This window comes from Cricetulus griseus (assembly GCF_003668045.3).
Source record: "Cricetulus griseus strain 17A/GY chromosome 1 unlocalized genomic scaffold, alternate assembly CriGri-PICRH-1.0 chr1_1, whole genome shotgun sequence".
NCBI classification, from domain to species: Eukaryota; Metazoa; Chordata; class Mammalia; order Rodentia; family Cricetidae; genus Cricetulus; species Cricetulus griseus.
Window position 1 is genome coordinate 210,893,964 of NW_023276807.1, and position 27,697 is coordinate 210,921,660.

Consider the following 27,697-nt stretch of genomic DNA (forward strand, 5'->3'; position numbering starts at 1 on the left):
TGTGCAGATATATACGGAAGCAGAATGTTGTATACATAATAAACAAACAAACAAACAAACACGGGGGCTGGAGAGATGGTTCAATGGTTGAGAGCACTTGTTGCTTTAGCCGAAGGCCAGTGTTCATGGTCCCCAGCACCACATGGCGATTCACGGCCAGCCTCAACTCCAGTTCTAGAGCATCTGATGACCTCTTCTGACCTCCACAGGCACCAGGCACACAAATGGTACACATACATACGTGCAGAAAAGACATACACATACATACAATAAAGCTAAAAGAAAAAGATTTAAGACATTTGAGCCAGATATGTGAGCTTTTTTTGGGGGGGGCATGCTTCAAAACAGGGTTTCTCTATGTAGCACCCTGGAACTCACGCTATAGAAAGGCTGGCCTTGAACTCACAGAGATCTGCCTGCCTCTGCCTCCCGAGTGCTGGGATTAAAGGTGTGCACCACCACTGCCTGTCGATAAAGTGAGCTTTTAATATAGCACACTTGGGATCTGAGGCAGGAGGATTGCAAGTTTGAGGCTTGGACTATGATGGGCAGATTGGGAAAGGGGAATTTTCTAACAAGCCAATCATACAAAGAATCAGATACATACTTTGAGTTACAGAGAAAAAGCACAAAGGGGGATTGGATAAGGAGTGTGGGTGTTGTAATTTTAAAATGGGTGGTAAGGGGGACCCCGCCAATATGGAGACAGTTAAGCAAAACTAAAAAGATGAAGAAGCAAGCTACTGAGGTTTCTGGGAAAGGGCTTCTCCAGTAAAGGATGAAGTCACACAAGAGTCTCTGAAACAGAGACACAACCAAGAAAGTCAATAGGTGAAGGCCAAAGACTGAGACTAGAGGACAGAAAGGTGCTGCTCAAAGTGACAAGTCTTAAGAATTGGGCTTTGGGTGGAGTTAGGTTTTGAGCAGACGGTTGATGTGATCATTCTGGTGGTGGCTGAGTGATGAGTAAAGAAAGGACAAGTGGGAAGACAGTCAGGAAGCTCAATGCGGTGATGCATGGAGGGGATTAAGCAGTCTGTGGTGGGTGTAGCTACAGACGCAGTGGCAACAGCCAGCTTCTGGGTGTCTGCGTGTAGCATAGACCCATCGGGTTTGCCCACAGACTGGTTGTGGGATGTGGATGGAAAGAATCAAGAGCAACTTCAAGACTCCAAGTGCAAGGATTTGGGGAAAGCAGAGTTCCATTCACCAAGACAGGTACAGCGCAGGAGGGAGCCACGCCTGGAGTGGAGTGCCCATCGGACATCTGGTAGAGGATGAGAAGCCAGGAGATAAGCAAGTTTGAGAGCTGATGGTCCTTAAAATCAGAGAATGGCTAAGACTGCATAGAAAGGTATAGATGGATGAGAAATGTCACTTCAGGGGAGCCCCGGGTCACGCATCCAGCACCCCATGGCTAAGCAGAGAGGAAGCTGCTGCCACTGAGAGTCAGGAGAACCTGAATAGCTTGGGAGCAAGACTATCCTCTTTTCATCAACTTTTTGTTTGGTTTGGTTTGCTTGTTTTTGAGACAGGGTTTCACTATGTATCCCTTGTTGCTCTGCAACTTACTGTGTAGACCAAGCTGGCCACAGAAATCTACCTGCCTTTGTCTCCTGAAGTGTGTGTGTGGGTGGCATCATGCCTGCTTGCTTGGTTTTTTGAGGTAGGGTCTTGATGTGTAGCCCAAATTCACAATTCTCCTGCTTTAGCCTTCTGAATTCTGCCATGAGGGGCTTATGTAGAGGACAACCTGTGGGAGCTGGAATGGGCTCCCTCCTTCTAGCGTGTGGGTCCTGGGGTGGAACTTAGGTCGTAAATCTTGGTAACATCATCTTCACCTGTGGACCCATGTTGCTGATCCTATTATTTCTGTTAACTTTCAACAAATAAACTTAATTACTACTATAAAAATTATTCAGGATTTTTTTCTAGTACAAGGACTTTAAGCATACCAGGCAAATACCATGCCCATCTTCCTGAGCTAGATCCCCAGTGGTCTTTTCACATTGAGACAGGGGCTCCCTAAGTTACCTAGGCTAACCTTGAACTCATGCTGTAACTCAGGTCTTCAACTTTAGATCCTCCTAATTCCTAAGCAACTGGGATCACAAACTTGTGCTATCAGGCCTAATTAACTCATGAAATTTGAAAATACATTTTGGGCTAGGTGTAGTGGACATGAAACTAAGCAAGCTTTATCTCATGGGTGGCTGAGACGGCACTATTAGCTTCCAGCCACAATTCTCAGAACCAGGTCCTTCAAGAAGTGCCACATAAATCTCCAGCGCAGTGTGACTCCATACTTCTTGGCCTAGATTGACAGGTATACTAAATAGTATCTTCATTAAAAAAAAAACAAACAGTTTATTATCGGCATAGGTGAAGATCGACTGCCTCCCTAGGTGCCCCAGCCTTCCTGCCTGAGCCTGGGGAGCTACTGTGTGGTAGTCCCCCATGTTGGGGCAATGTCCTTGTTCATCAGATTCCAGTCCCATTGCTCCTGGCCCAGGGCTAAGCTCCACCTCGAGATGCCATAGGTATGCTCTCCTCTAAGTGACTGTCACCTCCAGCATCTGAGAAAACTCCACCGCCAGAGGCTGGGGCCACGTCCACTTGGATGACACCATGTACTTGGGAGAGCTGTGGGCTGTCCAGGCTGGCAATGAGCTGTCGGGGGCCTGGTCGCACAGGCACAAATGTCTGGCGCAGTGTGACTGTCTCATTTCCCCCGATGTCCCTGTAGACAGAGACAGTACCAGTGAGCCTTGAGTAACTAAGGGTAAAGTCAAGAGCAAAGACTGACCCAGAGTGGCTAGGAAGTTGAAAGAGCAAGAGGGGGAGCCATCCAGGCATTTCTGGGTTCAGCTGGAATCTACACCTACAACCCACACAGAGCCTCCGCCCTAGGCTTCCGCCACACCCGGCTGCCTGCACTACAATCTCCCCAGCACCTGACCTCCTCCATTCCTGCTCCCACCTGGAGACTGCTGAGTGATCCACAGTATCCATTGGCAGCAGCCTCATGCTTTCTTTCATTCCTGCTGTCCCTGATCTAAGCCACCCCATCTCACCAGGGTTTCAAGGCCAAGGGCACTTTAGAGCAAGACCTAAAGGCCCAGCAGGGATCCCAGATGCTTTCATTTTTGCCAGAACAGCAAGCTAAAGAAATGGGCAGCTTCATGTACCAAATCAACAGAAGGATGTTGTTATCCAGGGAAAAGGTTGTCCCAAGCATGGACTTTTTGTTTGTTTGTTTTCTCAAGACAGGGTTTCTCTGTGTAGCTCTGGATGTCCTTGAACTCCCTCTGTAGACCAGGCTGGCCTTGAATTCACAGAGATCTGCCTGCCTCTGCCTCCTGAGTGCTGGGATTAAAGGTGTGTGCCACCACCACTAGGTGATAATTAGCATTTTAAAACTGACATGTTCTTATAGCTGTGTGTGTGTGTGTGTGTGTGTGTGTGTGTGTGTGTGTGAGAGAGAGAGAGAGAGAGAGAGAGAGAGAGAGAGAGAGAGAGAGAGCATGACCCCAACCAATGTCCTCTCCTTAGGGAGCTCTGAAAATATATTCCCAGACACCTCTGGAAACCAGGATTTCAACGGACTCACTGACCATCTCCCCTTTCCTCCAGTCTGCTAATCACTGGGAAGTGAACTAAATCCCTCAAGGGCTGGGCTTCCTTGGCGCTTACTGAAAGCGAAGTTAACTCCCTAACCTGACACACAGGCTCACTCTGACTCACCTCCCACTCTGGCACAGCTGTGTCACCCCCACCATTCTTCTTTGGACCAGCCCCATGAAGTATCTCTCCTTGCCCGAGAACTCACCCCACCATGTTCTGCAGGGTTGACAGTGTCTGTCCTGAGCTCCTAGCTCTGCCAGCTTCATCCCTACTCTTTCTCCAAGTCCTGACTCACCACTGTCTTAGCAAGGGCCCCCCTGAGGACCTCTGTCCCCAAGAAAATGAATCTTTTCCTTTTTCTGGGCTCTTCCTTCAACCTACTACTTTATTCTTTTACTTAGAGATCTTATAGAAAGGGTCTCATGAGGCAGAGGCAGGCGGATCTCTGTGAGTTTGAGACCAGCCTAGTCTACAAGAGCTAGTTCCAGGACAGCCTCCAAAGCCACAGAGAAACCCTGTCTCGAAAAACCAAAAAGAAAGAAAGAAAAAGAAAAAGAAAGGGTCTCGTGTAGCCCAGACTAGTCTCAAATTCATTATATGGCTGAGTCTGGCCTTGAATTTTCAACCCTTGAGTCTCTGCCTCTCAGGTACTACAATTACAGGTATTTACCATCCCACCTGACACACTGCACTTTAAATATGAACATGGTTCATTTATATAGAGTCAGTTCATGCCTGTTAGAATATCTCCTGATTCTTCATAAGCCTGTACTTCTGATTCCCAGTTCAACCCATGCTTGCCTTGGGGTCCCCCTCTTTGGCACTAGACCCCATGAAGTAGACTGGCAGGGGAATGAGCCAGCATCTCTAATTCTGAAGATGAAAGTTCCTCAGTGTAAAGAAGCACTTAGCTTGGAGGCTGCTTCTGAGGTCTCGCTGGATCACTTGCTGGTTCATAAGAAAGCATGAGTGCAAAGTAAAATGTGGTGGGAGGGTGTCATGATAGGAAGTAAATGAAATCTATAATTCAACAGCTTCTGCTTTGACTGGCTACACGTTTGTGTTCTTCCCCCCCTTGTGTTCTCCCCACCCCCCGTTTCTCTATTGATGGAACTTTAAGGGTTGCTTAGCCTTACAATAACTTTCAAAAGTCTATTTTAATTGAGTTGTAGTATTTCAGAAGTTAACCTTTAGATTACAACCACTAACACTACTCCCCTGCCCTAATAAAATCCTGCTATCCAGCTTCCAGGTAGGAATGTCAGAATCTTCCCTAGACTTGTTCTTATAGCCCAGGTGAGGCCCTTGCCACACCCCTATTCTTGAGTTTAAGCTGAGAGCAAGTCGGTTGCAAAAATTGGGATGTCCCTTAACTTCTGGTTGGTAATGAAACTCTCCTTGGCAGTAGACAGATCTCTTTCCTCCCCTCCTCCCCCTCCTTCCCTCTCCTCCCCCCTCCTCCTCCCTCCACTCCTCACAGGCAGGTGCATGTGCCTGTGTCTCCCTTGTGGTATGCATCATTTCTAAATGACACAGACATGATTGTCCACTTGTTTGTTTTCCTTGGTAATTGATTTTAACTCTAAGTTGCTTCAGCCTTTTCCCTACAGTCAAACCTACTCTTCAAGAATGGATACCATTCTCCAGGACAGCCTCCAAAGCCAAAAAGCCACAGAGAAACCCTGTCTCGAAAAACCAAAAAGAAAAAAAAAATGGATACCATTCTTAATCTCTGAGATGGCTCAGAGGTTAAGCGCACTGGCTGCTCTTCTAGAGGTCCTGAGTTCAATTCCCAGCACCCACATGGTGGCTCACAGACATCTGTAATGAGTCTGGCTTGCATGGATACATGCAGGCAGAAAGCTGTATAAAAAAAAAAAAATGGATGCCACCAACCACTAAAGGTTGAGTGAGTGCAATTCTGGTTCTGGTCCGGTTCTGGGAGGAAATTCCCAAGAACTTCCAGCCTCCCTGGTGACACAGTCAACTGGAGGAGTGAGTCCTGGAATGTTTATTAAGTGCCAGTCACCAGGCTGGGGTGGCACACCTTGTGGTATAATTGGGTTCCATACCACAGCCTTTGATGTGTAAATGAGAGGCAAAGTAACACCCATGTTGGAATCTGATATGTCCCCTCAAGGCTACCAAGTGTCCTGAAGGCTCTCTGCTCTGGGATCATAGCAACCAAGAAGCAGCAGAGTGTTCAAGGAAGGCCTGCCAGACCTTAGGAGGGTAGAATGAATTGAGATTGCATGGACGGGTACCATGCAAACGCTGCACACAAGAAAGAAGCCAGCTCTCCTAGCAACTAGCACAGTGGCTTTGTCCTTCTAGTAGGAACAGCTCAAGAGTCAAAGGCCTGGTGAGCCTGGCAAGGGTGTGTGCCTCTAGAGAGCCTAATACAAAAGACCCCTTCCACTGAGGTGTGAATGCAACTGAGTGATGTCCCAGGACACATATCTTATACCTTGTCATCTGAGCTGCTAGGGACCCATGCAGGTCTACTTTTTGCTACCAAAGCTCCTGAGTTCCAGGCTAGGCCAAAGAACAAGACCATAAACTCATCTTTGGCCTGGTAACAAAAAGTGTAGCTACCAGCATAAGGTATGAGGGGAAGGGCAGGCTAGGTGGGTCCTCTACCCCCAGCCTCTCCCTTAGAACAGGTCACCCACTCCTGTCAGGAGAAAGCTTGTTTTAGAAGGTCCTGTGCCTTCTTCCCTCCATGCTTTTCCTGGGAGGGATGGGCAACAAGAGTCTGTGCCAGCTGACAGCAACAGGCATAGGGACATGAGTGCTATGTGCCCTCCCTGGGCCCTCAGCCTCATCCAGTGGAGATCAGATCCAAGCTGGCTGAAGGGCTTGGGAGTCAGGGCTCACTTCTCTGAGAGATGCTCCTCCATTCTCATGGCACAGACTGTGTAGCAGGCCAAGCATCTGGGTGGTTTGTGCCACTGAAGGGGAAACAGAGCCTGCCCTTATGAGCTGTGAGAAGAGGCTTCCCCATTCTTTTTTTTTTTTTTTTTTTTTTTTTTTTTTTCGAGACAGGGTTTCTCTGTGACTTTGGAGCCTGTCCTGGAACTAGCTCTTGTAGACCAGGCTGGTCTCGAACTCACAGAGATCCACCTGCCTCTGCCTCCCGAGTGCTGGGATTAAAGACGTGTGCCACCACCGCCCAGCGAGGCTTCCCCATTCTTAAGGTGGGGCAATGATGGCAACAATTAAAAACTAACTAGTAATGGAGACTGACTATACCACATGCTGTACTAAATAGCCCAGGGGCTTTGTTGTCTTCGCTGTGCAAGTAAGCCTACACAGGCTTAGATGAATGAAGGCACCTGGCCAAAGAAACCTAGTCAGGAGCAGTGGGGCAGGGGCTTGAACCTAACTCTGTAGAGTTCACAGCTCTCCTTTAATTATATGATGGTCTCTAATGTACTTTAAGGGCCTGCATGATCTCCAAATGAGATAATATTCCCGAAAGTGCATGGTCAACACTTCCATATTTGGCAAATGTTAGGGATGGGCTACTAATGATCCCATGTGAGCTTCAGCTCCCTAATTAGAAGGTGAGGCAGGGCAGGGCCACAGTGCAACAGGAGGCACTCAGCAGGTCTTGAGCACTGGGTTGAGTTGGCCTGAGCTGCCAGAGATTGCCAGCTGGCCCCAAGCTGCTCTGTGGGGTCCTGACGAAAAAGAGAAGCAAAACCGAGGCTCAGGGCAGAGTTAGAGAAGTCAGACTCACCCAACGTTGAGGACCTTGGGTCTCTGTAACCCAGAACCTTCGAGCCGGAAGACGACGTTGGTGAGGGTGATGGGCAGGGGATTCTTGAACACGATCTGTACTTCACATTCCTGGCCAACTACTGCTGCTCCCAGTAACTGAGGGAAACAGAGATCCACCCCTTATCAGAGACCCTGGCCAGACATGTAGGGCCCATACTTTGCATCCAAAGGAAAAACATGTTAGAATTGAAATCTTGCCAAGTCCCACATTTCTGTCCCTGAGGGAAACCACCTCAAAAATCAGGGAGGAAAACTCATACAACTTGAGGCTGCTACAGAATCAGACCTGAGAACCCATTTTACAGATGAGGAGACTAAGGCCAGGTCTGACTTTAACCTTCTCCTAGAAGGCTCTTCAGGGCAGCTTGCTTCAGGCTTAGTGTTCTTGCCCATGATTTTCCTTAGCCTCAGGCTCCTGCTCCCTATTCACCCATTGGGTACCAGAAAGTCATACTCGCCAGGCGTTGGTGGCTCACACCTTTAATCCCAGCACTCGGGAGGCAGAGGCAGGCGGATCTTTGTGAGTTCGAGGCCAGCCTGGTCTCCAGAGCCAGTGCCAGGATGCCAGGATAGGCTCCAAAGCTACACAGAGAAACCCTGTCTCGGAAAACCAAAAAAAAAAAAAAAAAAAAAAAAAAAAAAAAAAAAAAAAAAAAAAAAAAAAAAAAAAAAAAAAAAAGAAAGAAAGAAAGAAAGTCACACTCACCGTAAGAGAGAGATCTGGGGTGCGCAAACGGAAGGTGTGCTGCTTAGCTAGTACCTGCCCGCTCTCCTTGACATGGCCTGAGACATTGAGCAACATTGCCCCCTGGTCCACAAGGTGGGGCTTGTATTCCTTGTAGGTCACAGGCATGGTCACAGAGTCCGCTGGGAAGAAAATGCATAGCAATCACAGGCCTTCTTCCCCAGATACAGCCTTCCCAGAAGTGTTCCCTGATGCTACAGGGCCTCCATGTCCAAAGCCTAGGTGCTTGGACACCTAGGGGCAGAACTAGGGAGGGAGCATCGTCTAGGGCCAGGGAGAGAGCACCACTTGGGAGCAGGACTGGAGAGGAAGGATTATCCGGGAGAGAGATGGGGAAGCACCAGCTAGGACAGGGCCTGGGAGGGAGCACCATCTAGGGGCAGGGCAGGGCTGGGAGGGAGCACTATCCATGAGGCATAGATGGGACAGGAGCACCATCTAGGGGCAGGGCTGGGGAGGGAGCACGATCTGAAGGCAGGGATGGGGAAAGACCAGCACCTAGGAGCAGGGCTAGAGAAGGAGCACTTACAGGCTCCTGGGGCTAGTGCCACTTCCTTCTTGGTCTCCTTGAAGGTAGGCCCAGTGACACCCGTGTAGTAGGTGACAGAGAGGTAGAGGTGCAGCTTTACAGTGCGGCGGCTGCTGCCGCGATTGGTCAACACCACGCAGACGGCCAGATCCTGTCCCATCACAGCATCCTGTGCCTCCACTTGCATTGCCACGTCCTCAGCAGAGTCCCGGGTGGCATACACATTGGGTTTGCTGCCATGGGCAGCAGCCTTCTCCACAGCCTTCCGCTCTGCTTCTGAGCCTGGGGGTTGAGGTCAAAGGTGAGCTGAAGCCATTGCTGGGGCAGGCCAAGGCTCTGCAGGAGCCCTCAGCCTGGAGCTGGCTGGGCTGGGAGAGCGCTACCTTCTGGGTGCTTATAGATGTGGGTGATGTCCTCGCGCATGTTGGAGCTGATGGCCTTTGTGACAATGAGCGTGCCAATGGCTTTTTCCTCCACATACACAATCTTGAAGCTGCCATCATCCTGTCGTTGCCAGTACACCTTATCACTGTTCACCTGTGGGAGAGCAAAGAGTAGCAGGCCTGAGTGGCCAGGGAGACAGGCTTGACCCCCCCAGGGCCCTCTTCCCTTAACCCCAGGAGCTGCAGGCAGGGCCCAGCTGGGAGAGTTTCCAAACTGAACCAGCCATAGTCAGAGAGCAGGGAGGAAGCTGGTCCAGGAGGCTCCTTGTAGCCTATTTTGGCATTAATAACAGTTTTCCCTTATGCTATTCGCTGGCTTTACAACTTATGAAGCAGCCCCATATCCATTATCTCTTTTGATCCTGAGTACAGGAAGCAAGGCAGTCATTATTATCTCCTTTTTACAGTCAAGGAAACTAAGACTCTAGAATGAGTGACTTGCCCAAGGTTACACGGCTAGTCAGTCAGCGGTGAAATCGGGACCACAGGATTCAGGACTGAAGCCAGGGCTCTGGTAGTAGCTTCAGACTGTTTGCTGGAGGAGGTACCTGGAGCCCAGCCCTCACCTCGGCAAAAATGAAGGGCGTGTCATACTTCATGTAGACTAAGCCATTCTTGATGGACTCCACGGAGCAGGGGCCACAGCAGAAGATGCCTGGGAAGTGAGGCAGATGATGGGTCTTAGGGGGCCCAGGATGCGTGGGAGTGGGGGTGGGAGGGAGGGGCCTGTGGACAGCCTGGCTAACAGCTAGACAGACAGACAGCCAGGCTGTCAGCACACACTCTGCACTGGCTGGCTGGCTGTTCTGTCCACCCACAATTTTCAGAGTTCAGGACCTCCTCTCCCAGTCTTCCATCACATTCAGTTCGGGGCCCATAATAGCTCTGTTTGGCTGAGGGAGCAGTGATGCTACCATCAGAAACACCTCAGCTGTTCAGGACACTCTGACCTCTTCACTGGGAAGCGATTAGGATGCTGGGAAAGAAGAAACTGTCCTTATTGTACTCAGGAGGGTTCTGAGAGAGGATGAGCTGGCTGCAATGGCTGGCTGGGACGGAAAGTGTAAACAGGAAGTGAAGGCTATCCAACAGGAAAGAATCTTAACACCTAACGCTCTAGCCTCCTTTTTCATATGGGAAACAGGCTCAGCCAGTGAGGTAGATCTTATAAGACAGCTGGAAAAAGCTATTTACCGAGTGGCTGTAATGTTGTAGGCATGCTACTAGTCCACTTTGATACACGGTATCCATTTAACCTCCCAACCACACCATATGGTACACACACAAGGTGTCAGGTGCCTCCTTGCCAATATCACTCATCTAAGAAATAACTGTGGTAGTCTTAGGTCCTGGCCAGCCTGCCTAGATCCCCTGCCTGATACTTACCCCATTACATCTTAGAACTGAACCAGAGATCAAGTCTCCCAGTACATTGCAAGCATTGCTGGGTTATGCAACCCAGGACCCCTTTTACATAGATGATTGACAGGGAGTAGTGTGGGAAGTGGCCAGAAGAAGAATGGAACTTAGGCCAAGGCTATCTACTCTAGGAAGGTGAAGGTGACAAAGAAGTAGCTGGTGGGACAGGCCAAGTTACCTGGAGGTAGACCCAAAGCTAGAGGGAAAGGACTCTGTGTGAGAGTAGAGTGGACATCAGGTCTCACTTCTATGGAGAAGTGTATGTGGATACAGAGAAGAGATGAGCAGCTGACAGGTCATGTCACCCCAAGTCATGCCTTAGGGCGGGGATATAGAGCCATCTCCTTTGAACCTGTCTGAGCCCTGATTTCTGTATACCATACATGAATGCAGTGAACAGGGGAACAAAAAGGAGAACTGGGGTTCATTCTTCTGGAGACCTAGATAAAGATATTCTATCTCTAAGAGTAACCATTTACCATGAGTCCCATTGGCACAGAATGGGTCCCAAACATGGATAGCCTTAAGAATTACCAAGGGAATTTTTGAAATCGAGATTGAAAAACACAGGGTGGTGTAGTGGTATCTTGTCTTGGTCTGGCGAATTCATTTAAACCCCTGCCTTCAGGGTGGAGCTCAGTGGTGGAGACTTCTGAGCATGCTCAATGCCCCAGGTTCAAAACCAGGGCTGGCAAGAAATAGATACACCCATCCTTGGAAATTCTGACGGATCAGTTTTAATAATCAGTTTTGGGATGGGAACCCCCCAAAATGAAGCTTATTTTAAAAAATATAATAGAAAATAAACAACTTCATCTTATGTTATTCAATTCCATACTGTGTTCTTCTATGTACAGATTTACTACTTTTTTTTTTTTTTTTTTTGGTTTTTCAAGACAGGGTTTCTCTGTGTAGCTTTGGAGCCTATCCTGGCACTCACTCTGGAGGCCAGGTTGGCCTTGAACTCACAGAGATCTGCCTGCCTCTGCCTCCCGAGTGCTGGGATTAAAGGCGTGTGCCACCAATGCCCGGCTGATTTACTACTTATTTATAACCTTTTCTTTGTGTGTGTGTGTGTGTGTGTGTGTGTGTGCTGGGAACTGAACCCAGACCTAATTAAATTATGACTTTTAAGATATATATATGTGTGTGTGTGTGTGTGCCCTTTAATTAATTATGTCTGGAATACATAAGTTAAAAAGAAAGTAAGAATAATTGGCTTTTCAGGGGAAGGAAACCTCTTACTGAATATTTTTGAGTGTTTTTTAACTTTTGATTTATCTGAGTATATTAATCATTATAAATTATAAAATAAAATTAACTTTAAAAATAAAATTAAGTAGCTTTAAAAAGAGAGGAAAATAAGCTAATGGCTGCATGGTGGTTCATTTGGTAAGCTCATGGGAAGAACTGGAGGTTTGAAGGACTTGGCTCTCCTGCCAAGTCCTGGGATAACACTCAGGGGTTTGAGGAGGTGTCAGGATGGGGTCCAGGCAAGGCCTGCCTTACCACTGCTGGTTTCCTGGGGTGTGGCATCCACAACCTGCCACCCATCAAAGCCTGAGGGTAGATCTGGCCTCTTCATCCAGCAATCATTCCACACATGAAAGTTCCTAGAGGGCATGGAGGGAGCTCTGGGTCTGAGGTTCCCATTCAGGTCCTCCCCAGTTCCCATCCCTGCCACAGCTCAGCCTCCAAGCCTCAGGACATCTTTAGGACCAGTGGCAGGCCACCCCTCATCCTGTGCTCACCAAACAGAATCATGGTTCAGATGCTCAAGTGGTTTCATATTCTCATCAAAGTAGATGTCCATAGTGAGGGATGTGTCTGTGTCATGGGCAGAGTTGAAGTTGGTGACAGTACGGGTAGCAAGGCCCAGGCATCGCAGCACTGTGGAGGAGCCAGGGTTAAAGACTGGGGCAGAGGTTGGGCACAGGTGTGGCATCAGCAAGAAGGAAAGGGCAGCTGAGTTTGCCAAGCTTGGAGGGACCACCAGAATTAGGTGTCAGAAGACCCAGGTGGACTTTGGGTTGCAAAGCAGTTTGGGTTACAAAGCCAACCTGCTTGGCTTAGGCCCTGACTATTGCTTCTTCTTTCTCTCCCTTAGGCCTCTCTCGGTTGTTAACACTAATTAATAATAATTAAGGCCATTCTATCATCCACCCTTAGTGGCACCCTATCCGGTAGCCACAGCTGGGCTGGGCAGAAATGGAACCCTTCCCTCCTTACAGAGACCAGGCTATCCCTGACCATTTCATTCCCTCTACTACCTGTGGTGGTAACACCAGCAAAGACCCAGCATTGGCCATAGGGCACAGAATAGCCGGTGCGTAGATAGCTAAGCAGGATCTCCACGCTGCCCACCCACGCTGAGGGGTTGGTGCCTCGAGAGTAATCGCCAGTCCAGTTCCCAATCAGGACTCCATTGTCATCCAGGGAGTTCACCTGCCCAGGAAAAGATAGGGTGTGGCTGGATTTCAGGAGGTGCTCAGGATCTTCTGGATTCCCCAGCCCCTAACCCTGCAACCTCAAGAACTAGACATCAACCTATACCCCACCCACCCCTCCCCCAACACAACCGCCCCCCCACGCCCCTTGCTGTAACACTGGAATGTGAATACTGGGTGTGCCAAGTTTGGGGCTTGGCCTCACATTCCAAAGGAGCTGGAACAAAAAGCATGAAAGGTGGGGTGGGGTACAGGCAGGAGAGGGAAGAAGAGGACTGAAACCCCTTTCCCTTAATACCCTCTTCAGGGACGGGGATGGGAAACCCAGGGAGGAAGGGCAGGACAGGAAGACACAGATAGACGGGGCTCACCATGGCTGAGATGACCCGGCAGACACTGACTGGGTCCCCACGGCCTCCATATGGCATCCCTCTCCGATCCAGGATGTACAAACAGGCATCCAGCACCCCATGATCAAACTGGAAGGAAGGAGGGCAGAGGTGACCACAGCCCCTCAAAGTGATGCTCACAGCATAGGCTAGCACCCTGCTCAGTCCCCTGCTTCCATCTCCCTCGAGTACACAAGACCCAGTCCAGCCATACCTGGCCATAATTCCAGGTCCGTTCGCCAATCTGTGCTTCGGTTCCATAGTAGATTCTTCCAGACTCATTTAGCACATATTCTTGCCTCCAGTCCTCATGGTCCACATACACTAAGTCCTCTGTATCCCCAAAAAGCATAGACCAAATTCTATCCATTTTCTTCCCGGGCCCTACCTTCCCCTTAGCCAGATCTGCAGAGTTCATACCACAGGAGAAAGGGGGGCAGGGTGGGGACTCTTCTAGCCTGACAGGACTGCTGGCTCTAAGGAAGGATGCTGAGAAAGAAGGCTGGCTGTGGCTAGGGTCCTTCATCGGAAGAAGTGAGGTAGCTCTCTTTTCTACAGTGGGCCTCCGGCTCCTCTCCTGGACAATGGGAGGTGGGTGTCTTTGCCTACGACCAGATGTTCAGGCACCCACCTGGATCCCAGGAAAGGAAGCCCTGACCTACTTGCCCTCTGCTCTTGACCCCAGCTGGTTTACCTGGGCACCAGGGGTTGAAGAGGATGTAGATCTCATTGCGGGGGTCAAAGGGTAACTGGAACTCCCCAGCTTCTGAGCGTGTGCGGACAGTGAATTGAAATTTGCCGATGATGGCATTAGGGGAGGTATGGACGCGTAGGTTTACGTTGTGTCCACTGGTCTTGGTCACTTGGGCCTTCCAGCCATCGCTGCCCCCTCTGCCCACTGGGATGATCACGTGGGTACCCTTGCCCACCTCAGGATTGTTCCCTAGAGTAACAAAATCAGCATTTAGGCAGTGAGAGAGTTGCTTTACAAGTGGAAGAGACACTAAGACTTTGGTCAGCCCCACCCAAAATGTCTATGAGCCAATTTGTATGTCCCTAAGTAGGGTTACCACATCAGTCTGTGACAATCTCCTCAGAGCAGCATAGTGGCCGCCCCATGCTCTCCTGCATGTCAGGGCAGAGCCCCAATCCAACATCCCAAACCTGTTCCCCTGACAATGAACTCAAGTAGGGAGGGGATACTGGGGTCATTGTCACCCTCTGACTCCTTCACTGTCCCACTGGACTGAAGGAAAATTAAGTTGAGTCCATTTGCCCCATAGGAAGGAACACTCCAGACACCAAAGGGCAGTGTGGCCTGCTCCCTGGGGTCACAGCTTCTGGAGCCCAGAGCATTTCTGGAGGTGGTAGGGGTACCTGGGAAATTAGAGGCTGGGGTGTGCATGGCTGGGCTGTAATCAAAGGGTAAGAAGAGTCGCCCGCCCCCAGCAGCTGCATAATCACCAGCCTGGGCAGTCAATGATCACCAAGCAACATGGAGAGGGAGGCACCTGCCTTGGGCCATGGCATGGAGAGGCAGAGAGACAGACACATGGGGGCTAGGGCAATGAACAAGCAAGACCCAGAAAGAAGGGTGCACAGAGGCTAGCCCGAAGAGAGTGTGCGGTGAGGTAGATGTCTGGGAGGCTTGCAGAAAGCCAGCTGGGGGAAACTGCAGCATCAAGGACTCCCTGAGAGCATCACTGAGAATCTTTCACCTGTCTCTTTTGCCAGAGGTGAGGAGTGCCAGGGAGGAGCCTAAAGACCTCTCTAACCTAACAGCAGCCCTTCGTCCGACAAGCCCAGGGCCTTTACCCTTCTCCTTGCAGCCCCACTCACCGATGAGAAGCTCAAGGGCAATGCGATCAGAGGACTCATATTCTCGGTTCAGGGAGAGAACCATGTGGAAGGGCTGCCCACGACGCACGATCAGGTCATCATACTCAAACTCATCCGTGTGGTGCTCTCGGCGGTTCTGGTCCGAGCGTGAGCACAGCAGATCCACACCAGTCACAACCAGCATTCCCTCTGTAAAGCCACATTCCTGGGTCAGTCCACAAGGAGCCCAGGCCTCCAGCAGAAGCCTTTAGTTCCCCCGCCCCACGCCGTCCCGAGATGCCAGGATAAACCTTAGGACCCGTCAGGGTTGTTCACCTCTCCACTAAGGTGGATAGCCTCACCTCGGATGATGCCATCTCCAGCTGCGTTTACAGTACTGCCCCGAGACTCAGGTCTCCGGCCACCCCGAGAGCTGGACCCTCGGCTTCTGGAGCCAGAAGGTTCAGGCCCCCAGTCATCATCAGCTCTGTTCCCGCACGAGCAGCAGCCACAGCAGCGAGCCCAGAAGGAGCGGCCTCCTCCTCGGCGGGAACGCGAGCGTCTGTCTGGCTCTGGCTCCGGCTCTGGCGACGGTGTGGTGGGGGGCTGCCAGGGGTTCCCACCCCAGCGGCCCACGTCTGAGCGAGGACCTTCCATTGTGCCTGTGAAGAAGAGGCAGGAATGCTCTAACCCATTCAGATCGCCTGTGCCCAGGATGCCCATCCCACCCATCCAGAAACTCTTCAGATAAATTGGTTCAGTACCAGCTAGGTGACTGAGATAATCTTATTCTAACCCGGAGATGCCCCAAAGACCCTATCCAGTTACCCAGAAAAAGCATCCTATCCTGCAGAGAAAAATCTTCCTTTTTTCACCTTTGCCATTGACACTCCCAAATCACATCCAAAAACAATGTCCAGTAGAGAAACCCTCGAGGCTCCATCTGAGGAAACGCACTGTTCCCTAAGTGTTCACCAGTCACAGCTCCTAACACCAATCACTATACTGGTCCCTTTAGAGGTCCAGCTTTTAGGACCATTCAACAGAGTTCATCCCATAAAAAGACAGGTAGGTGGCTTAGGAGGCAAAGTCCCCCACATTCCTCGCATCAAGGAAAAGGTCAGCAGAGCTGTGGAGAGGGCACAGCAGGCGCAAGCAGAGAATGCTCCACGAAAACAGGGTCTCAGCCCACAGCAGTTACGCACTGAAGAGCCTGCCTTTCTGAGCTTGGGCTTGTCCCAACAGCGACGACCTGCTGTGGCTCAGCACCGAGGTGGACGCTGGAGCCTCTCACCTGGCAGCGGTGTTGGTGATGGCACCACTGGGCCCCGGGCCCGGGTGGAGCAGGTCAGGGCGTATGGGACGGGACCGACAGGCTGGACGCAGCCACACGAATGGAAGGTGTAGGGCGGGCCCCGGTAAGTGGTTTATGAGGGGACGGTGGGCGGGGCTGAGCTTCTGGGAAAAGGGGTAGGTAGGGTGGTTGCTTCATCCCTGGTCGGTCAAGAGGCCAGTCTCTGGGGGCTGTCCCCAAGTAGGGGCGGGACTTTCTCCTTTCTAGGAACTGAGATCATGCTAAAGAGGGGGGCCAGGTCAAGTCCTGTCAGATCTGGGGCTGAGATGGAAATGGAAGGCTTTTGGTGATGGACCCCTAACACCAACTTGATTCTTGCCACATTGCGGATTCAGAGAGCATAGAGAGGGGATCCTCTTCCATTCACAGCCCTGTAGGGCAAATTCATTTCCAAGCAGAGATGCTTACTTTCGCTCTCACAGACCCTTGCTGCCAAGCTCTCTTGTGGTACCCAGCAGGCATGGCGTTGGAGAACTGGACCCTGGGCCTAGAACTCATATTTGACAGGAAGATCCCAGTACCCCAGGCTGCAGACAGATGACATCAGCAGCCAGGCCCTCAAACTGGCTCCACCTGCCAGTCCCTGACCAGCCAGCTCTACCAGATCTTCTCACAACCCTCAGCTCACTGCACCCCCACCTGTCTCCTTGCAGCTGCTCCAGTCCCCAGGATGAGCGAGTTGTCCTGCAGTTTCCTGTCTCCTAAATTTGAGATTAAGGTGGTCACAGGAGGAACAATCTTGTTTTCCCTTCCCAGCTCGGAAGTTTAGGGAAGGCTTAGATCTGGATGGACCAGGGCCTCCTGGTATTCCTGTCTCTAACTCAGTGTCTTGGCAGCTAGAGATGAGCACTGCCCCTCATTTCTAAGATTCTTCTTGGCAATCCAGACCAGCAAGCTTCAGGAACCTACTTCTGTACTTCCTGACTCTGGGAGAAACATCAGAGATGTCATTAAGACAGCCCCAAGGCAGGAGGAACCAGGTGTCTTTAGGGATGCTCTCCTTGGGACCTGTCCTTGGCACTACCAGCCAGAACCTTCCTCTATCCCACTGGTATTCCAACTCTACCGACAGGGCATCAATCAGAAGATAGTGAAAACAGGGTTGGCAAAAAAGACCCAGAAGCAGGTGTGGCAACAATTTGTTTGGAAATGTATCTTGTGCAGAGATATCTCAGGGAGTAGGAACAGAAGCTCCAAGTTCTACACACACATACACACACTGACTTTCTGGGTAGTTTTGGAATGGTTTTACACATAGTCCCCAGGCAGATCTTGAAGTCACAGCAATCACAGCAATCCTCCTGTTTTAGACCACAGACCAGGCAGGCATCATGAGGGTTTTTCCCCATTGAGCTGGCAAGCCCTGGAGCCTAGCAGAGGTTTTCCGCCACTTCCAACACCTTCAGTTTACACAAGTGGAAATCAAAATTCAAGGCCGGTATGTGGCAGGTCAGCCAAAGGGTTTCACTGTGAGATTGTTTTGTGTGTCACTTTGGATACGAGAAGAGGCGGGTCCTAGAGAACCAGGAAAATGCTCGGTTTGCCAAACTCTTCTTTTAATCAGTCATCCTCTCTCCCCACTGAGCCAAGTTTGACTCAGTGCCCTAACCCCTGAGCCACTCCCTGGAGGCCTTGTACCTGCAGTTTTGAAAGCCAGAACACAGTGAGGAGCGGTGTGGGTGCACCTCAGGGCTAGGCCTCTGTTTAATCGGTTTGTATTAATTCAGAAGTAGGAAAAGAAGCTAAACCAAGATACTAAAGCAAGGTGTTTAATATCTGACTTCAGCACACAGCTCAGGGACCTTAGGGAAGTCATAACAGTTTCTTCATCAATTCAAATGTTCTAATCATCTCATCGCGAGAGCGTATGGGGATCAAGTATTCCTGAGGGCCTTTCAACCACAGAATGTAATTCATGGGGACCAATATTGTTGTTTTAATAGGCTGGGGCAAGGTGCCCTGACACATTGTTCCTGGAACCTGAGGTCCTGAGCCTACTCAGTTGTGTATAAAATGAGAGTCTGAAAGTGACAGGAGTCACGGGAGAAGTTTTCATGCTCTCCTCCAGCTAGAGACAGCTACTCTGAAGCTCAGCCCAAACCAGAACCTGATCCCAATGCCTATCCCAGCCTCAAGCTTGGGCCCAGTGCTACCCCCAAACCTAGAGGTGGACTCAAACCCACTTCTGATCCTGACTTCACTGTAAACACAGAGGTTCTGGCTCTCGACAACAGGCAAGGTCGAGAGTATCACCGGAGAGCAGACCCACACCCCAAGGCCCTTCCCTTCCTTTTCTCAAAATGCTCAGCGGTGGTAATGGAGGTAGCGGCATAATGGTAGCCTGGCAGCCTAGAGGAGCCTCTCCATTCTTTATTCAGTCCCAATAAGTTAAAGGGCAAGGGCGAGGGCAGGGCCTCCTAGGTGAGGATACTGCTAACAGAGGGCAACATTTCAGTCAAACGCTCCAAGATGCCCCCTTCTTGGCACAGTGAGTTGCCCTGCAGGTCGAGGAGGACTAGCTTGGGGCAAGAGGCAAGAGGCTGTAGTGCTGCAGACTGCTGGAGACCTTGGGCAGGAGAGTCAAGGAAAGCTCAGTAGTTCTACCCCACCCTACTGTCTGCTACTGGACACCCCCCAAACTGGAGGCTGCTGCTTAGAAGCACTTTTTTTTGGGGGGGGGGAGTTTCGAGACAGGGTTTCTCTGTGTAGCTTTGGAGTCTGTCTGGCACTCGCTCTGGAGACCAGGCTGGCCTCGAACTCACAGAGATCCACCTGCCTCTGCCTCCCAAGTGCTGAGATTAAAGGTGTGTGCCACCAATGCCAGTGGAAGCAAGTTTGATGGTCTCTTACCCTCTTCTCTGGAGAAAATAAAGCTCTTAGCAGACTGTAAACGTCTAGCTAAAGAGGGGATTGTGGGAAGCAGGGATCATCAGGGGATGTGGACAGCTGTCACGTGGTACTTATGACTCATGAGAGGCTTCCCAGTGGAAATGTGGGTCAGAGGTGCTCTAACCTCACATCTTCAAGAGAAATCAGAGCTCATGATTTTCAAAAAATACAGAACTTCCTCATTTCTAGACCCTAAGAATCCGACAGGTTGCCTATCTGTGAACCTTGGTTTGAGAAAGTCACACATCACAGAACTCCAGAGCAAAAGCTAATAACAGTCCCAGACAGTCCGTCCCAGGCTATCATCTCCACTCTGCTCACCCTGCCCAAGTCCTGTTTCCTGCCCTGCCTTGAGATGACCCTGTCTGTGTCTGCGGTTTGTCCCTCTGTGGCCTGCTCCTCACCCTATGAGCTGTCTGCAAAACAGACAGAAGGAAGGATACGGTTATTGCATAGTAACAGCTCCTGCAGCCGGGGAAGGTTAGCCACGCCATCCAAGGACTCTAGGGCATTATCATTGGCCTGCAGCACCTGAGGAGCACAGCATTGGGGAGACACAAGGTCAAACAGGCAGCCTGAGACTGGTACAAGTCATGGAGGGGCCAAGAGTGACCAGCTTAGTGTGCGAGAAAGCTCATAGGGCCAGGCTGGGTGGTAGAGCGGGCTGGGAAAGCAGTTACCTGTAGGAGCCAGGGAGTCCCAGACATTGCTGTAACATGGGCAATCTTCTGAGTGGAAAAAGAGGGAAAGGGCCCACCCCAGATTGCAAGGGAATTAAGAACACTTTACCTCAAGACAACGTAAAGCACCCAGGGCTGGGGGCAGGGCTCGGAGACGATTATGTGACAGGTCTAGATGAGTGACCAAGAGCAGTTGTTCCAGATGGCAGAGCACTGTCAGATCCTAGGAGTGGAGGACAGGGTGAAAAACTCAGCAAGAGCTTGGAGATCTTTAGCCACCTGTTCTGTGTTCCAAATGGACCTTAGAAGACTCTTGTTATAGGCTAGCAGCATGTAAAAAACAAATAGCCCAATGCATACGAGCACATGCTATGTCAGGGATGGGACAGATAAACAGTTATGGTGGGGTGGCCAGTGGCAGTGGACGGGGATAGGAAACCTCAGGTGTGGAAGGGACAGAGGACAGTGGCATGTCCCACAGCACATAGAAAAGGCAGGAGAGGGCCTGTGGCGGGCTGCAGTGACGAGGTAAAACTGATTTGTTAAGATGACTAGGAAGGCCAGGCAGTGGTGGTGCATGCCTTTAATCCCAGACTCAGGAGGCAGAAGCAGGAGAATGGGGGCCAGTGAGTTCAAGGCCAGCCTGGTCTACAGAGAAAGTTCCAGGAAAGCCAGGGCAGTTACACAGAGAAAACCTATCTCGAACAAACAAACGAACATTGCTAGGAAGGACTAGAAACAGAAAAAGTAGAGCCTGGAAGGCTTCCAGAAATCTCTAGAAACTTCAGGTTTTAGGTTTTGGGGGCCCTGATCCAGGGTGAAAAGCATGGGAAGGCACAGCATGGGTAGTGAAAGGGTCTTTTTTTAAAAAAAATTTTGTTTGTTTTTCAGTATTAGGATTTGAACCCAGGGCCTTATATATGTTAGGTAAGTGATCTACCAATGAGCTCTATCCCTAGTACAATGATGACTCAGGGTTCAGAACCAGGGAACATACAGGATGATGAACTACTGAAGGAAAAAAAAAAAAAAAGCAAGACCTAGCAAAGGAGTAGGCCAAAAGAAAGGTGATGGATTCAACCTGGTGGGGAGGAAATGTCTGGGAAGGCAGCTGTGGTAAAGGTGAAGGTAGACACAGTGAAGGCAGCAGGTGGAGGCCTAGGGAAGGAGCGGGTGCTGAGCCCATACCTTGTGAGCCAGGTGCAGCACGCGCACCTCGGCATACTCCATCTTGAGGACACTGTTTTCCAGCAGGAACTTGCTGCGCAGGTCATCCAAGTAGGCTGCTCGCATTGGGTCCACAGCCTGGCGGGAAAGAAGCAGACAGTCTTGGGGGTCAGCTGTCTTCTAACTGCCCACTGGGCCTCCCCTGGCCTGTACCCCCAGGCCCAACTTGCTTTGAGGGTGTGGAAGTACTGCAGCGTCTCTTTCTCATAGAGGAGGGGGTCCAGTGCCCGCATCAGCAGGATGATGGTCAGCAGGCACCCTGGGGAGAGGGCAGAGAAATCTTTATAGTGTCTTGAGACCCCTTCCTCAGGGAGGTTCCCTGAACAGGCCTTCTCAGTGTGGTTCTTGGGAGCTGGCTCAGGGGATATCCTCACATTTATTCTCAGGCTCCAGCTCCTGTAGCTCCTTACAAGATTCAAGCTCGGACTGTAGCACTGTGGACTTTTCCACCGACAGCTCACACCTGAGAGTAGGCAGGTTAGGGAGGGTAGGCTGCCCACAGCCATCCCCCTCCCCCAGGCCCAGGCTGCCCCATCGCCCTCCCTCGTGGTGTGCAGAGCCCCTCTGATTTGGGCTCCTTCTCATCACCTGAACAGCTGCTCATCAGTGGCTGAGTCTCGGCACCAGCACTCCTGGCGGCCTAGGGGAAAGGGCAAGTAGTAGGATGGGGCAGTGTGCGGAGAGGAGAGAGAAGACCGGGGAGCGGTGCAGTGAGTGGAGTTTTAGACGGCATCACCTTTGAAAAGCACACACTCCTTCTGGGCATCACTTGCTGTCCAGATGACACGAAAGGTGTGCTGGGGCAACTGGTCGTTGAGAGAGGCGGCAGGCAGGTCACATAGCTGGGAGCACCGGGTCAAGGAAATGTGCTACCTCACCGCCATTCTGACTGACCCACCCTAGTCCTGCCCCACGCCCTCATTTCTGCCCCACCAATTCTGGGATACCCAGACATGGCTGGGCCGGTTCCTGCCATCTGGAGTCCTCCACTCCACACTCAGAGGTGCCTCATCAACCATAAGCAGCAAAGTCCCCATCCTGGAGCTCACCTGCCATGGGGGACAGAGACACTCATTATTAGCTCTAACAGCCTCAGACTCAAGAGTCCCCATGATGCTTTTAGTAAAACCATTTGACTCACTGTCAGGGGACGAGAAAAGCAGACTGACAGACAGGCCTCATCGCGGCTCACATGTAGGCAACGCAGAACATCCTGGGGCTCCGCTGGGGAGAGAGACAGCCTTGGTTCAACTCAAGTCATCTTCGTTTCCTTCTTAGTCTCAAACACCCTGCTCTCTTCCCAGTGCTTACCCCGACCCAGGAGCCAGCGGTGATAGAACCAGGCACTCTGATCATTGGGGTCAGTAAAGAAGGCGTTCTGCACCAACTCCAGCTCTGTGGGGCCGGGGAGGCAAGGGGTTGTATCAGTACGCGGGTAGGATCCTAGCTATTCCAACAGCTCTCCAGCCCCAAGTTTCATTTGTACCCTGGCCTTACACAGGAATAGCATGGGTCATTTTTATTTTTCCCATCAGACACCTGAGCTCCTTGAAGCCAGGAACTGAGTGGTAGGTACACCCCAAAGACCAGTAAGGAGCTCAGTAAGGCAGGCTTAGAACAGGGTTGAACAGGCATCAGGACTTTGGTGGCGCTGCAGAATCCTTACCAGGATCCTCTAGGCCAGTGGTTCTCAACCTTCCAGATGCTGTGATCCTTAACTACAGCTCTTCATGTTGTGGTGATCCCCAACCATAAAATTATTTCCAGTGCTACTTCGTAACTGTAATTTTGCTACTGTTATGAATCGCAATGTAAATATCTGTGTTTTCCGATGGTCTTAGGCGACCCTTTGAAGAGGTCTTTTGACTCCCTCAAAGAACCACTGCTCTAGGCCCACTTACCTTTCAGCAGTACGTTTTCAGGGAGGCGTCCCTGTGGGCCAGAGTCTGGCTGGGGGTGCAGCTGGGGCAAGAGGCAGGAGCGGTAATGCCAGGAGGAATAGTTGGAGAAGTTCCGGGTGATGAGGCTATCAGTGAAGGCTAGTTCCTCTGCAGGAGCTACAGCAGCCTGTGCAGCTACAAATCGCCGGTAGTCCCAGCAGTGAACTAAGGGGGTTGAGGGTGGGGACCTATCTCAGAAGCAGGACAAAGAGGAGCTACTCCACTGATAGCCCCAGAATTCCCTCAGAGAGCCCTAGAAATACTTTGATGCAAACCACACAGGCTGCATCTGGCTCCACCATCCCTTTCAGCATTACCCCAGTGGATGTCGGTGCTGGATCCTGGGCATTCCAGCCCATTCTGGGCCTAATGAAGACCCAGTATCAGGATGTGGGACACAGGGGGATATGGGGACAGGACTGTGGGCACTTACAGTTCCGCTCATCCACTTCGAGGAAGCGGGCACACAGTTCCAGCTCCCGAGCCCAGTTGGGTTCAGGCAGGCGGCCTAGCAGCCAGCAGCGGTGGTGCCAGGTGCCATAGGACTTAGGGTTCACACGTAGACAGCTCTCTAGGAAGCCTAGCTCTGCCTTCACAAGAGCATCCAACTCCTCGGGGGACCTGTACCACAGCAGAAAGGGAGGTCAGAGCCTCTCAACACCCAGCCACAACTTCTCCCTCCCTTCCTGCATCTGGTCCCCCCACCATCCTATCTCTATGTCCCTGGATACCCCATTCCTCCTCCAGTTCTGCACCCAGGCAGGACCAGGGCAGGGACCTGAACCATTACATACTTCTGGGTTTCTAGCTGCTGGAGCACTTCTCGGCGACAGTTCCATAGGGTGGCAAAATCAGGGTTGGCTCCCAGAATCTGGCTTGTCAGTTCTAACACTGACTCGTCCAGCTCGCCAGCCTGCCGCTAAGAAGACAGGTTACAGAGTCAGTGGCCACAGCATTTTCCCAGCTCTAGGTTAAACATTATAAACTCAGAACCACCCAATGGTGGCACTATGCAACAGGTACTATGCAAATCCTTGTAGAGCCTCACAGGTATTGTCTCTTTAAATCTCTACAACACTCTTATGCAGGATCTACGGTTATTAGCTCCATTTTACAGCTGAGCAAATTGAAGACAGATAGAGTTTCAGTGATTCGCCCAAGGCAACACAGCAACAACAGACATAATTCAGATTTGGATCCCTGCAGTTTGACTCTAGGGTCAAGCTTTTGGTTTCTGTGTTTTACTTGGGGATTGGGGCTACCTCTGAGGGTCCCACCTTCTGGAAGACAGCTTGAGTGGCTGACTGGTAGAGCTTCAGCTTCTGCTCCCGTTCTAGCCTTTTGGCTTCTGCCTGCTCTTCAGACGTCTTCACCTTCAGGCGCCCATGCTACGGGGATGGGTAGGGGGATAAAAATGCAGGTTGTCTTGCAGGGGCAGACTTGCAGAAGCCCCACAGAAAGCCACGCGGGGTGAGGGCGTGGGCATGCAGGGGCAGGGGGCTGGACTCACCATGGTGTCGGCTCAGCGTCGGGGACAGAGGAAGGGTCCAGAGGAGGGGTCCTGAGGTAGTTCGTTCAGTCTGCGAAGAAAGATGTCAATCACGGAACCCCGCCCACACAGCCCCGCCCCCCAGGTGTTTCCCGGAAGCTGCCCGCGGGCCTGAGTGAAGAGGTCCCGCGGCTGGAACTGCGAGATCAGGCGGAGGCACTCACCACAACCGGAGCTTCGGTAGGCCGGGCCCGAGCCGAGGCACCCGGAGAGAGCAGTGCCCGCCCGTCCCGCTGATCCCAGCACCCTCTCCCCCGCGGGCGAACCCACCTTCTCTGGGAAGAGGTGTCGGGACGTGCAGCCCGGCGCTGCCACCGAGTTCCAGCCTGGCTAGAGAGGCTTCGCGCCGTGTGAGGGGAGGCGCGGCGCCCCCTGCAGGCTCGGGGAGGGAGCTGCGTGTGTGTCATCCAGTTCTTGTTAGCGCCTAGGAGTGTGTGAGCAAAGGTGGCTGGCGAATGTGTGAATGACATGGAAAGGCTTCCCGTTACCAACTCAAACTGCAACCTAGTTGAAGAAGTTTCCCCAACAACCTGACACCAGCGAATTTCGGCTGTCAAAAACTCTCAGGTTCCTGCCTGCTCTCTTAATTTCATCCACAGTCATGGTTGCTATCGGGAAGGTGATGGTACCCAAGTCTCTAGCCCAGATGTCCGTCCACATGCATAATGATAATGATAATAATAATTACATATCAGTATACGTATGCGTTGACACATTCAGAAGCCCATTGGAAAAAGCCAGGGGCCGTGGTGGTGCTTGTAATATCAGCTTCTCAGGAGGTTGATGCAGGAAGTTCTCAACCTTCCTAACGCTTTGATACAGTTCCCCATGTGGTGATCCCCAGACATAAAGTGATTTCATTGCCACTTCATAACTGTAATTTACTACTGTTATGAGTCATAATAGAAATATCTGATCTGCAGAACAGCTGCTATGCGACCCCCAAAGGGTTGGTGACCCACAGGTTGAGAACCACTTAAACTCTATAGAGTTTAAGGCCAGTTTAAGTAATCGTGAGATTTCTGATTTTTAAGAAACGAGGCCGGGCGGTGGTGCACGCCTTTAGTCCAGCACTCAGGAGGCAGAGGCAGGCAGATCTCTGTGAGTTCGAGACCAGCCTGGTTCCAGGAGCTGGTTCCAGGAGAGCCTCCAAATCTATACAGAGAAACCCTGTTTCAAAAAAAACAAAACAAAACAAAACAAAACAAAACAAAAAAACCCAAAAAACAAAAAACCAAAAACAAACAAACAAACAACAACAAGAAAATGAAAAAAAGAAACTGAGTATGTTCTAGAGGTATTTCAAACTACAAACGCTAAAAGATACTGTCATGTCCATCTCTCCCGAATGCTAGCTTTCTTCTCATTGTTGTCCAGAATGGCACTGTTCTCTCTCTCTGCTTTTCTGTTAATGTCCTCCCCATTCCAGGTCCCACTAAGGTTGTTGAAATGGTTTTCATCCCAACCATGTCCCCTCCCCTATCAATTCACCTTTTGTGCCCTGGAAATGTACTTAAAGTACTCACTATGTCCCCAGTCTTTTTCTAGGTCCTGTCACTTATTTTAGAGGAAAAAAGATGATTTTTCCTGGACTTGTATACATCAGTCCCAGTGGGGAAAACATACGTAAGTTACTGGTTATCTTTGCTCCTGGTGCTATGATTGTGATGGGAGCTCTGTATATATGTGAGGCATATGAACACACACACACACACACACACACACACACACACACACACACACACACACACACGGAGGTAGAAGCAGAGTGATTTAAAACATGACTCTTCCTAACATGATGGGTCACACCTCTAATCCAAGCCCTTGGGAGGTTGGGGCAGGAGGATCCTGCGTTTGAAGCCAGCCTGTGCTATGCAGTAAGATGCTCTTTCAAAATGAGAAAATAAAAAAGCTGGATGTCTTGGAGAACACCTGTAACCCTGGTACTTGGGAGGAGAGAAAAAAATGTCAAGGTTGAGGCCAACCTGGATTAGTAAAGGAGTTCCAGGTTAGTTTTTGCCACATAGTCTCAAAAAAACTCAGTAACAGAAGAAACATTTTATTTATATGTTCGAGTTGATGTGAAGATTAAATAAAGTGCATATGCCTTTAATCTCAGTACTAGGGAGGCAGAGGCAGGAGTATCCCTGTGAGTTTGAAGCCAGCCCGGTCTACAGAGCAAGTTCCAGGACAGTAAGGGCTACACAAAGAAGTTCTTTGAATAATGACTATACTGAATAATTGCTCAGTAAATAATAATATAGTTATGATTTTTAGCTCTCCTGACAAACATGCATGAATCAGAGGTCCAAAAAGATTAGCTTGCTGAGGGTCACCCATGTAGTAAGTAGCTAGATAAGACTCAGATATGATTCTGGTCTAGTCTTACCTCATCATCCATTTTTTTTGTTGTTTGGCTACTTCCGGATCTTATAGGTACTCAGACATTCAACCAGATACCAGGAACACCGATGCCAGACAGCGTTACATCATAGTCACTAAGGGAGGAGAGGAGGAGGTGGGTGAAGGTTGAGGTAAGCATGAAAGACTATTTAATAATTAGCGATCTTGAAACTGGCAGAGCTGAGTCAGGCAGGCTCGAGAGGAAGTGAGTCCTCTGGAAAACATCTGCACTCAAGAAGGTGGGGCCTGTGTTTTGGAAAGAGAAGGCAGGAAGGGCATTTCAGACATGTGTGACATGAACATGGGGGTGAGGAAGCCAAACAGACTTAGCTTCTGGCAGAGAGAAGCTAAACCAGGTGCCCTCACAGATAAGAACAACCCAATTGATGACACGCCTCTTCATGGCAAAAGCAGTTGTCATGAGTTATATTTGGCCTTCTCTCTGAGGTAGTGGGAAG

General features: G+C 50.6%; 2 protein-coding genes across 4 annotated transcripts; both read right to left on the minus strand.

Annotated features, from left to right (window-relative positions):
* Positions 1-17,538, minus strand: Tgm1 (transglutaminase 1). Its single transcript, XM_027390535.2, has 14 exons — positions 15,560-17,538; positions 15,219-15,407; positions 14,074-14,322; positions 13,594-13,712; positions 13,362-13,469; positions 12,814-12,988; positions 12,295-12,433; positions 12,053-12,156; positions 9,691-9,779; positions 9,065-9,218; positions 8,682-8,963; positions 8,114-8,274; positions 7,367-7,503; positions 1-2,740 (listed from the first exon to the last, which is right to left on the minus strand). The coding sequence occupies exons 1-14, from the start codon at positions 15,927-15,929 to the stop codon at positions 2,515-2,517; spliced, it is 2,502 nt and encodes an 833-aa protein (XP_027246336.1). The 5' UTR covers positions 15,930-17,538; the 3' UTR covers positions 1-2,514.
* Positions 17,539-17,680: 142 nt separating this feature from the next.
* Positions 17,681-27,426, minus strand: Rabggta (Rab geranylgeranyltransferase subunit alpha). Of its 3 annotated transcripts, none has more exons than XM_035453133.1 (18): positions 27,226-27,426; positions 25,107-25,260; positions 24,798-24,867; positions 24,565-24,675; positions 24,082-24,206; positions 23,721-23,908; positions 23,249-23,452; positions 22,659-22,742; positions 22,489-22,571; positions 22,295-22,396; positions 22,084-22,189; positions 21,936-21,987; positions 21,722-21,810; positions 21,518-21,606; positions 21,309-21,425; positions 20,230-20,343; positions 19,845-19,971; positions 17,681-18,066 (listed from the first exon to the last, which is right to left on the minus strand). In XM_035453133.1, exons 3-17 carry the CDS (start codon positions 24,798-24,800, stop codon positions 19,846-19,848), a joined length of 1,593 nt encoding a protein of 530 aa, XP_035309024.1. In that variant the 5' UTR covers positions 24,801-24,867; positions 25,107-25,260; positions 27,226-27,426; the 3' UTR covers positions 17,681-18,066; position 19,845. The 3 variants fall into 3 exon arrangements, with proteins under 3 accessions (XP_035309024.1, XP_027246340.1, XP_027246338.1); XM_027390539.2 differs by lacking the exon at positions 17,681-18,066 and adding an exon at positions 18,902-19,117 and having other exon boundaries at positions 19,884-19,971; positions 27,226-27,425; XM_027390537.2 differs by lacking the exon at positions 17,681-18,066 and adding an exon at positions 18,902-19,117 and having other exon boundaries at positions 19,884-19,971; positions 25,001-25,260; positions 27,226-27,425.
* Between the last annotated feature and the right edge of the window lie 271 nt (positions 27,427-27,697).